This window comes from Rhagoletis pomonella, unplaced genomic scaffold (assembly GCF_013731165.1).
Source record: "Rhagoletis pomonella isolate Grant_MI unplaced genomic scaffold, Rhpom_1.0 Rhpom_scaffold_00003, whole genome shotgun sequence".
In the NCBI taxonomy this organism is placed as follows: domain Eukaryota; kingdom Metazoa; phylum Arthropoda; class Insecta; order Diptera; family Tephritidae; genus Rhagoletis; species Rhagoletis pomonella.
The window spans coordinates 91644151-91656472 of NW_023458557.1; the positions used below are offsets into that span (position 1 = coordinate 91644151).

Below are 12322 nucleotides of genomic sequence, written 5' to 3' on the forward strand. Positions count from 1 at the left end.
CTGCAAATTCTTCCGTCACAAACATACCAGTGGAAAATTAAAGTAGCAACCACCAATTTGTTTCAACATCCTACTCCAGCATAAGCCGCACATAAAATCGTATGTTTTACGTGATCATTAGGCAGATTAAGACAAATGGAAAAAAGGTTGCTGGCGATGTGTGGACCCCCCCAAAAAAAAAGCTATAAATGGTACAGCAAGTGTGGCTTGCACGATTTCCTGCAACACTCCCAGACACGAAATACTACAAAGTTAGAAAAGCGCTTGTTATTCAACGCTTTCGCTACTTTATTCGCTAAAAGCACTGATTGGTGTTGAGAGCAGGCAATCCAGCAAGCAAGAATGAATGCAACCCCTCAATGACGAAACGCATATCACGTACTCCAACCGACCAGGAAGCCTGGCAAATGGGTAACCACTTCCTCTGTACCCTTACACACATACATACATACATACATATGTATGTACATACTGGTGGCTATAATTTGTGCCAGCGAAAGTACTAGATTGCGCTACATGTGTCTTTAGGGCGGCGATGTATGGCGTATTCCAAAGGGCAAGTGTCTCCCTTTTGTTCATTTCTTGCAAAGGTTGCGCCAACTTTCATTACTTTTCTTGATTTGTTTTTCCTAAAGTATCAAATGAATGCAGAATATTGCGTTCAAGTTCACGACTACAGCACCAACAACTCATTGAAGAGTCGCAAAGCTCTAGACCAATTGAACTGACAGTTAGTCAATGAGACCGTCATTTGTATGGTGGTTACCACAAGCACTACCATACATCTATACATAAGTATATGTGTTTGTATTAGCCACAACACTCTTTGTTTATTTATACTTTCTCTAATAATGTGTTGCCTTTGTGTTGCAACGGCTGAGTTAGTAGCTTTAACGGGATGACAAGCAAAAACGGCCACTTGCAACTTGGCTGACTCACTTTACATTTTAGCAACTTCTAGAGACTTGTTTGTTGTGCTCGCTAAGGACCTCTACAAGTTGACAATTGCTAACTCTGCCCACATAAAGACGACTTGTATTCACTCATACTCATCTACTCACTTACAGGGTGCACCAGAGTGTTGCAAAAAAAAAAAATACTTAAAACTTTGAATTCATACTCGCATAAAAAATGTTTCCCCGAAAATCTAATAATTGGTGGTAGGTGTAGAAAATTGTTTGACATTAAAGTTTATCGATGTCGATATCCAAAATATTTTTTTATTTCATTATCGATTTACTTGTGTATAACAAAATTTTTAATAAATTTTTGCCAAAACATATTGTTAAAAAAAAATTATCGATATTATTATCGAATAGTTTATCGATTTTATTATCGTTATGTTTTTTCGATATCTTTACCAAAATTTGTCTGAAAGTTTGCATTTTTTTTGCAAAATAATTTTTTTTTTATTTTGCTCCGATATTTTCTATGCAGTAATCAATATCATCGAAAACTTATGGGCATCGTTATCGAATATTTCTTTAATACATTATTAAAGAATGTTTTGTTGAACGGAATATTTTTGCAAAACTTGGATTCGATATATTTTAATACAGTAATGGATAGCTACGTATTACTATCGACAGATTTATGAAATGAATTTGAATGGCATTGACAATATTAGTTTTTGCCAACATTTTTTATATGCAATCATCGATATTATTATCGAATTATTTAACGATTTCATTATCTTTGTGTTTATTGATATCCTTGGCGATTTTTTTTAAGGTTTGAATGTTTTTTTTTCAAATGAATTTTATGTTACATTACACGATAGCTACGTATTACTATCGATAGGTTTGTAAAATGACTTGGACTTAAAATTTGTCAGCGAGCGATATTGAAAATACTTTGTTATAACTCTGTTATTTCGTTATCGATTAAGTTTTTGTCAAAAATTTGTTTATGCAATGATCAGTATTGTTATCGAGTTATTTATCGAGGGGCTATAAGTTTTTTGTAGAAATTGTTGGTAAATATATTTGTGGAATTCAAGGGTGCTTCTAAATTAATTGTATTATTAACGGTTTAGATATAAATCTTTACACACTATTCTGATGGCACAGAAATAAATATTTGAGAAAGAAATTCCTAAAGCTTAGTTAGAATACAGCGCTCAAGAAAAAACGAAAAATTCATTTCAAAAGATTTCCAAGAAATGGAAGAGAAATTTCTTCTATTAAATTTTCTTAAATCAGTTTACAGCCCTCAAGAAAAAACGCTAGTATATTTATTTCTACAAGAAAATCTATAGCAAAAGCAAGTACTTTTTCAAGCAACAGATATAATGAAAGAAATTGAAAAAGAAATTGAAGCAAAATTAACCGAAAGTAAAAAAAAAAAAAAAAAATCTATTATTCGAAGTTGGTAAACGAATTAAGAAGGCGTCCCCCAGCTAAGGGTTGGGATGGCAAACAAATAAATATAAACAATTACCAAATAGTTAAAAGAAAAAGAAACAAAGGACAAAAACATACAATATATTTCCATTTTTTCGATTAATTCAAGTTGGTTTAAGAAAATAAAAAACCCTGCCGGAGCATAGGGTATAAAAGGCAAAAAAAAAAAACGAATTTACTCGATGAACAAATGTGCAAAAGAAAAGGTGTGAAACCGAATTAATAGCGACAATGAAATAGTTCGATTTATTTAAGTTTGTAACAATTTGCAATTTTAGTGAAAAATACAAAAATTGATTGCTAAAATATACCTATTAGTCATCATCCCTTGCTGAGAGCTATTGAAAATCAATTGATTTATTTCGCTTCGACGCATTGGAGACTTTATAAATGGAATCCTGCTTGGTTTTCCTATTTTTTTTTGTAAATTATTTTAAAAATAATGCGCCGTCAACAATATTTTCTTTTATGGGCAAGGCCTAAAATTATTCTCGAATAAATAGAAGTTTTTTTAAAATGATAACAAAGAGAAAAATAATAGATTGTTAAAATTTTATTGAGAAAAAATATAATCGATAATTGAGAGCCGTTGAAAAGATCCGATGTATTCAATGAATTTTATTGATTAGCCTTTTTTCGCAAGGGCCCCTTAACACAATATTTAACCGTTCAAATTGTATTTATAATTTTCCAATCATATTTAGCGCTATTTTATGATTTTTTTTTTTTCGCTGAAGAATAGTCGCAATTTTTGGACTTATGTTTTTTCGATTAATTTTTGATCGATTTTGATTCGATTAATTTTCAATATTTTAGATTTCATGAAAACGCAGTCTCCGAGTATTTTTTATCGAAAAAATAAAAATCCAGATTTAATGATTATCCCTGATCGAAAAAATTAAGAGTTCACGATTTTGCAATGATCTAAAAAAAAATCTTGGTATCTAGCGCTTATTTTCGGTCCCTGGTTTAATGCGCTTCGTTGACTCCTTTCGGAAAAATTTTATTTTTACATTTCCGTCGTCATTTGTTGTATTTTTGAGTATATATGGATATAACTAAGCGCTTTCCTCAAGAATACATACAAACATAGTGCCCAAGACCTATTAAGAAGACTTCACAGCAAGGGGCGATCTTACTACCTAAATACCCCCCAAACACCCAACCCTGGCCTGACCATCCACACTCAACTCATTCACCGGCTTTTCCAACTGCCGCATGCAGAACACATTCATTTGGTGTCGAGTTTCAGTGTCAATTTTAGATTGCCTAGCCTTAGGCGCAATGCATTCTAGGCAAAAAAAAAATAGCACAGCAAGTAAAAGTATGCATAGAGACATGTATGTATATATGCGCGAGTATGAATTTAAAATCTACTTTAGTATGACCGGCGTGTAATTTTAAATATTTACATGTTGTTCTTTTTTCGCGTCTACCCTCCCATAATCGCATTGAACAAAAACCATTAACTCAAATGCGATAAGTTTCAGTGCAAAACAACCCCCAAAATTTTACTACAAAAAAGGGAGAAGAAAATAGCAGTACTCATGCCACTTTCCCTTTTCTTGTGGCTGATGTTTTAAAGCAGGCGAAAACAAATTCAGCTGCTTTCTACTATATGCAATCATTTTTCATACTTACAGGCTTTGGCTATTTTAAATTTCATACGCGCGCGTGTTTTTCTATTTATATGTAAATTTTTACCAACATGACGCCTGAAAGTATACTTCTTTGTTTGCACTGCGACTACTTTTGCTGCAAGGGAAGATGAAGTATCTATTTAGGCTGAAGTGAGGGCATCTGTAAAGCAATAAACATGAAATTTCGCTGTTAACTTTCACTCAACACAGCCAGAGCGGCAGACGGACGGCAGTCAGACAGGATATTAGTGTTGCCAAACAAAAAAGATACAAATATAATTTATGTTGGCATGTACGTGATAACCACTTCATCGCTTCATTTGACGGATGTTAACATGAACTGGTATGGCGACTAAGAAGGGGCACAAGGAGTAGCGGAAAGTTATATTGTCATTGGAGGCGTAAGGGCATGCTTAAGTGTGTGCTCAGTCCTGCATTGCAAAGTGCACCTTAGCAGTTTTATCGATTCTTTGACAACGTCATTGCTTGTCGCAAATTTCTCAAATTCCCGAATGTAATTCGTAGTGGGTGAGTTATTTCATATTTTTCTATAAACTATATACCAGAATATACATACTACATCGAGGGATTTGTGTTTACACATTGGTAAACCGATTGAGATATTTAGACAGGGAGTTATGATAGTATTGCACACACACACACACAGTGAATGGTTGACGTTGAATAGAAAAAAGTAATATTAATTTTTCTTCCTTTCAAACGAATACTGTCTGATTGCCTAAAGGAAGAAGGAAATGCAATTTATTCAGTCAGACACGAATCGATTTGTGCAAATTGAGAGACATAACCGCTTATGATTGCGGTTGGGTGACGTAGCTACATACAGCTATACCGATTTGAAGTAAGAAAGTAATTTTTCATTTGACCGAGGAGATACTTTCGCAGACTCCACTACATTAACTTTAATTTGCTTAACACGAAGGCAAGTCGATAATTACAGCACTTCGCACTATTGTAGGTGATATAGAAAAGGTATTTGCATCGCGGGAAATAGCCCTCTGTTCATTTATGCAGGGTGCAGCTATGCAATATGCTAGCACAAACAACTAAAAAGGCGAATCTAGGACCGGAAGAACTGAGGATCACTACAGTAAAAGTCTGTCCCTAGGGCGAAGTCCTATCTGCACTGTTATGGTCTATACTGATTGACGATCTACTCTGTCCAACATAATCAATGGCGATCATAAAAGGATCATTAGGGACTTGATGCAAGACGCTCTAGATAGAACTTTCAACAATTGGTGCAAGAAAGAGAGGTTATACATAAATCCCAGCACTCAGTAGGATACATGCTTTTCTAGAAGCAATCAGATGTGTGGTAACGATAAGACGAAAACGACAACTTTGATTCATATTTGCCTCTCAAACTCATAATGATTGCATTTCAATGCTGCAACAGCATTCAGTCAAACCAATTCCGAGCTAAAAGCCTTCCTCGTCTTAACTCAGCTCAATGCGACATTTGCAAACGCTTCACTTAAAAAAGTAATGATTTCAACCTTGGAGCGATATATAACACTTGCCAAAGCGCAATAATATCGTATTCGCATTACGCTTAACTACATGGTAGGTAGTACAGATACAGTGGAGGTAAATGAATTAGTAACCTAATTTACTTTAATTAGAAGGTAACTTTTAGAAAATTGTACATTACGGACCGCTTTAATTAGTATGTAGTTAGGTTTTTTTTTTTTCTTTTTCAGACTAGTTAAATAAAAAAAATTTTCTACGACTGATTAAAAAAATCGTACTTCAGAAGTTCTGTCAAGTAGACATATGTCACGCATGCGAATTATTTTTTCTCCATCCTTACTTATAAGTCCTTCACTGTATACACATAAATACAAGTAAACATTTTTCTCACTCAACAGCATTCAGTTAACTGCTTCGCTGGAATTCAATGAACTCTTCAAAATCTTTCGTTCCGTTCTAATTCCGACATTCAAGGCTACTATATAGCAAATAGCTAAGCTGATGCATAGTTTTGGGCGCATAAAATATTCAACAAGCATCTGGTTTTCAAATAGCACATCGACATTACATAAGGCAAGTATCTTGGCACTCATAAGTGCTAAAATTTGCTGAGTAAGTGAGCCAAGGAAATAAATTCCAGCATTTTTTATAATGCAATAAATTTTTATATGCGCCCAAGCTACATACAAGGCAAGGAGGCAAGGAAAAACGATCAGCAGACAATACCAGAAAAACTTACTCATACATACACACATTGTAGTGTTTTTCTACGAGCATATTTTCTTCTGTGTCGCAAGGCGAATTGGAATTCCAAAGCAGAGCAAAGCATGTTTGGCAAAAATACCTAAGTACATACTACTAAGGAGTACGAAGGGAAACACGAACATGGCGCTGGCAACATGAAGAGCCAGCAAAACAAATTAAACGCTAGTGGAATATTAAAACAAGTAGAGACAGCAAAATATTAAGGTCGCCATAGTGGAGTGGTGATAGGAAAATGACCAGATTATTTGAATGCCTTTCGGTCTTGTGGGTGGAGTTGAGAAAATTGCGTGTGTGTGTGTGGGTGGATCGATTGTGGAGACAGCAACATAACTTACTATAAACACGTACATACATGCATATGCATAGACAGACATGCCACGCTATGTTCGAGTATAGAATTAAAGTGTTGCATAGTTTAAGGCGTTAAGTGTTAAGCGTATTAAAGCGTTAAGGCTATAAGACTTTAATGGGTAAATATTTGTTACTGCAGCTATTGCAGTGAGAAAATGAAATACATATGTATGGGGTGTAAAAAAGCAGGAAAGGAGACGAAAATTAACACCTTTAAAAACTGTTTGAACGCCATAGACTTGGTGAATTCGAGTGTCAGCTATGTACATATGTACATATAACAAGAGTGTATCGAGCCATCACGAAAATATTAAATTGTTAATAGAGCAAGTTATGGAAAGAACGGAATTTTAAAATAGAGTCTTTATTCTAGTACCTCTAAATATGTAAACTTATTTTAATTATTTCTGTTTGTCTGTTATCAATAGCTTTTCTAAGACTTAAACGAAATTTAAAACAAGTAAGAAAGTCTAAGTTCGGTCGGAGCCAAATATTAAATACCCGGCGCAACATGGTAAGCGTAAATTAGCGTCCTTAAATTTCGAAATATTGAAGAGTCAAGCATTTCTGAAATTTACCGTTATATGAAAAGCGGCCGCAATTTCAACGTTTGGCATTTGTGTGGCAAGCACAATAACCATACAGAGTTTGGTGCCAATTGGTAGAGCGGTTACCGAGATACATATATGTGGTAAAGAATTAATGCAAGCATCAATTTTGAATAAATTAGCTTTAATATTTACTGATTTATCTCGAAGATTTCGTATATGGAAGGTAGGCGTGGTTATTGTCCGATTTCGCCCATTTTCAATACCATCCGTCCCTCGCACGTACCGAATTTCGTTAAGATAACTCGATTTTTACTCAAGTTATCGTGTGCACAGGCGGACGGACGGACGAACGGACGGGCAGACAGTCACCGCTTAATCGATTTCTCTTTTCATTCTGATCATTTACGTATACATTTGTCTATATCTATCTCGATTCGTTTTGTCTGTTAGAAACAACCGTTATGTGAACTTATATTTATAACTGTGTCTGAGAGGGCACTTTTCAAATCTTTACTGAGGAACACATTAAGTAATAATTAACCCTTCTGCAATGATCGAATAAAAATGACCCAATTTACATGAAATAATTCTTTAATTAATAATCAGCTATGGTTTTGAAAAAAATAAAACTTGTTTATTTTATTTTGTTTTCTAGAAGGCGGCATAGTTTTTACATACACACACAGTGTAATTCTAAGCCAAATTATTTAGTATTTAAAGGCAACTTTGGACCGGTAAATGTGATAAATAAAATATTAACTGAATACATGTTGAAAAATCGTTTTTTTTTCTATCTTAACATTGACTAATTTCTTTCATTGGGTCAAAAGGGTAAATTCCAAACACTGCCGAAGGGTTAAACAACTCTGAGTGCGGCAGTTTGACTGCGAAAACTAATAATTCTTCTTTTATAACTTTGGTGAGAATTCCCTACATTTAAAACTTTTTAAAATATCTGTCCCAAAAGTAGGAAATTGTCCCTACGTGTAACAACGCTGGTTGGTAGCCTGTTTGCTTGTACGCCGCACTGTTTCGACAGATACTTGCTGAGGAGGGCTTGGTGGCCATACAGCATGCTGAAGTCCTTAGCTAATGAAGTAGATGCGAATGCATGGCTGTTTGCTATTTAGAGAGCAAGCTGCCCCATACGAGTGTGTGAGGAGGAGGTAGCAAGACCGTTGAGATGATAGCCCAAGAATCCGGTCAAATATGAGTGCATTTGGGAACATGGTTTTACCGTAGGTAACCCGGATTTTGGGCCTCTTATTTTCATGGTTTGCATGGACCCTTGAACACGTTCTTGCATAAAAGGCGCTTGTCCGAGTCGACAGTATAAATCTGTGGGCCGGCACGGAGAACTAGGTCCATGTGGTATGTCCGAAGAACTCAGACACTACGAGCCTCGAAGATGCGGTGTTTAATTGGACTGACGGATAATTGGATGTAAACAGAGTGGTCTACACTAATCGGAATGTCGAGATTTTTTTGTGTGGCGAGGGAGGTCAATTGGGTGATAAGCGGCTTCGAACATAATTAATCATAAATAAATTCGATCGGGTGATTTCTGCGCTAAAAGCGCTTTTAAATGCTATGAAAATTCGCACTTCACTTGCAACGCCTAAAACCACACTTCACTGTAGCCACTCTACTCATACAACGCGCGCACACACTCACACTCACACTCACACTCAACTCCATTACACACGCCTAAGAGCACACTACATTTAATTGCCACATTAAATAGCCAATAACGGCAGCGATAAATGAAGTTTGCACTAAAGTCCGCAGAAGGAAAAAAAACAAGCAAATCGTATCAAATCCATGATTGCACTTACCCCTGCCACACTGTGTGCGGCCAAATGTTTGCCACCGCCGCCCGCCTTGCCGGCAATACTTGCCACAGCGCCAGCGCCACCAGCTGGACTACTCGACAACTGCATCGACTCATTGGAGTTGCCAGATATTTGTGATGAGTTCATTATTGAATTACTATCGCCAGTAATGCCAGCGGCGCCCCCATCCGGCAACAAATGAAAGTTTAATTGTGTACCAGCGCCACCCGAGCTAACTGCAGCTCCACCAGCATTATAATCCGACGAGGACTCGGTATCACTGCCCGTGGCGGCATTCGATGTATGGAAGTTGGCTGCATCCGCATCACTGCCTACTCGACCACCACCTCCGCTTAGCGATTGCAGGATGGGTGTTGTGGGTGTCGTCGTTGGATGCGGTAATTGCTGCAATGTAGTCGATATCAAAGTGGGTGCGCCAATATGTGGCACTGTATTGGTGGTGGTGGTGGTACTGCCGCAGCTGTTGGAATGGCTGTTAGCCATTTTCTGTAACTCAGCTGCTAATGCTTTGCCCGTTTTGGGTCTGGTTGTCGTGGTCGTTATTGTTTTTGTTGTTGTTGCTGCTTCTCTTACTACTTTTGCTTGTCCATGTACATTTCCGCTTGTTAATTTCGACGGACGCAATTTTTCTGACATCCCACGCTAGGAATTTGTGTTGTTTTTTATTTCGAGTTTGTGACGTGGCTTGTGCACTCGTTGCGAGTATGTGACTGCTATTCTCCAGCGCAGCGATGCGGCAGACGCGTCAAAGCGTAGAAAAATTCATCCAATTGCCTGGTTCCACTTCACACAGTTGCTACACACGAATCAAGGACAACATTGGGGTAGTTCGTTGTTCTTTTCGAGAGGTTTATGCAGAAGAGCCTTTGGAATTGGCTGGTCGTGAATGTTCGTCCAATGGAATTTCTTTTGCAGTCGTCGCTGTCAGCGTCCGTTCACAAGTCCTGTCCGCGGTCAGTTGTTACGGCGTTGGTTACCCTAGTAAATCATCTGCAATGAGAGAGACAGCAAAATGGAGGAATCAGTAAAATTAAGTATAAAAAATCTGAAACAAGCAATTCATTAAATGCATCAATAATAACAAAAGGCGACAAATTAGTACCTCCTTTCACTAAATGTGGCTTATAATTTGCAAATACAAATGGTGACCCAACGACCCGTGCACGCAGAGAGTCTACGGCTTATTTATTTGAGAGAACTTAAAAGAGTAAAAAATGAAATTTCTGAAACCCGGCATACGAGCATTCGACGATCTACGCAAACTTTCGACTTGAAAACTAAAGCAACGGATCAGTGCATCCCAAAGCTGGTTCCGATTCAATTCTTATCTACGCCCTTGCTTACTAGAAGTAAATGGCAGAATGGCAGCCTCTGGGCACAGATCTAATAAACTTTTTCAAAGACGATCGAAGTTGGATGCTACGGTCGGAGGAGGTGTGTTCCGTCACTGTACTATCCGCAAGCTTCAAGTGTTTCAATCAAAGGTAAGGTTAAAAAGACAGCCGACTGGTAAATATCTACTCTGAAAGCTAACGCGTTAGGATTATAGAATCACGGATCGGATAAGGGCATACAGCATCTCTCTCTGACACCTAGGATTTCTTCCAATTAAAGGTTATTATGATTCCAAAACACAGCGACCTTGAATGATGAATAAGCTAGGCAGCTTGTGGCCAGTAGGCTTTCAGTCGGCTCAAAGAGCGAAGGTATGCAGCTGGCGGTCAGCGGAGCCTCCTCAGCTGGCTAACCGTCAACTCTCAGTCACGCCAGAAGTCGTGGCCGAGCACTATACAATAGGAACCGCCTATTGCCGCAAGCGAATCGCATTGGAAAAATCTGCAAGGATGCCGCATGTGTTAGCTCAGATCCACTAGTAAAGTGCCAAAACATATTTTTTGATGTACGTTCAACTCGATCATCTTGACATTTTGTATGGCACTTGCAGCCACTAGTATATTTAACACAAAAGACTCCTCGGACAACGGCACTAGAACGCAGTACACAATTTGGACTGATCACAAATTTTTCGAATTGGAAATGAGGATGACGAAACTTCAACTACAAGACTTGACTTACTTTGAACGACCCAGCTCAGAAAGCTAGACTACTTTGCAAGTTGTTTGAGGTGCAGATTCTTTAAAGCGGTAAGCGAACAGAAGATGACCATTGGAATAGCCGAGCGCTTTCTTTTTTACAGCGCTCCAATTTTGCTCCCGGAACTTACTAAAAATAAATAAGCATGCTATGATATTGGGTCTACGTACAGGTGGTGGAGAAATAAGGTCGACCTTATCTCGGTAATATGACATTGTAGAGTTCACGCCAAATCAGTTGACTTCTGACTTGATAAACTTCGGTTCTGCCGATCTTATATTGACGCAGACTTAGTTCCTGCAGTGTTTTTGAAAAACCTTGACAGACAGTCAAGCGACATGAACAGGGGACCTCTTATCAAACTTAAAAGCATAGGGCAGCCATCATTTTTAAGGCGAATAATTAGAAACGAACTCAGCGACAAAATGTGGCAACACTGGAACTGCTCGGCAACCTAAAGGGTGTTTCCTATCCGAATAAGGAGTCAATAAGTTATTTAAAGTTGCCTTACACTGCTCGCATATAGTATGCTATAGTATAGTTTACACTGAGCTGACTTCCACGCAATTTCTTATAAGCCAACTGAAGACTATGCCGTTGGTTTCTAAGACATAATAATGTTCTCTGCGATCTAAATCCAAAGAACAATGGATCCGAAACCTAAGTATATACTTATTAAGACTATTAAAAGAAACAGACGGTCTCTCGGGCGTATTCCAACGGATTCGACAATTGAGCATAAATACCGCCTGGTTCGGAGTTCAATATAATGATTTGCACACGAGCGAACCTAACTCATATTCAAACATATGAAACCAAATTAAGAGTCCACATTCTGTCCACAATTTTAAGCAGCCGTAAGAAAGAGTATTCACGTCGACTTATCAGGCCGCGGCGTATAAATTCCGACGGTGAAAATTCTTCAATAAAAACGGAAGTAGAGCTCCGCAACAAAGTCCTCAAATCGCCCACCGGCAGCAGTTGGAGCAAAGACTAGTGGGAAGCGGCGGCCCTTTTTATTCTATTCAGTATTTCTGCATGCCCTTGTCTTGAACTCTCCAACACAATAAGAACCCATTGGATACAAATGGTCTGATGACTGTGGTTTACAAAGCACAGGTGATGTGCGGTGCCAGTCCCCATTATTTTCCACTCAACTTGGAATCAAGAAT

General features: G+C 37.8%; 1 protein-coding gene across 4 annotated transcripts in view; it reads right to left on the reverse strand.

Annotated features, from left to right (window-relative positions):
- Positions 1-12322, reverse strand: part of LOC118735778 (GTPase-activating protein CdGAPr) — a 392697-nt gene that overhangs the window by 203746 nt on the left and 176629 nt on the right. For all 4 annotated transcript variants that reach the window (XM_036465735.1, XM_036465734.1, XM_036465733.1 and 1 more), the window contains one exon: positions 9039-10046. In XM_036465735.1, the coding sequence (XP_036321628.1) occupies positions 9039-9692 (654 nt within the window). In that variant the 5' untranslated portion in view covers positions 9693-10046. The remainder of the gene's footprint in view (positions 1-9038; positions 10047-12322) is intronic.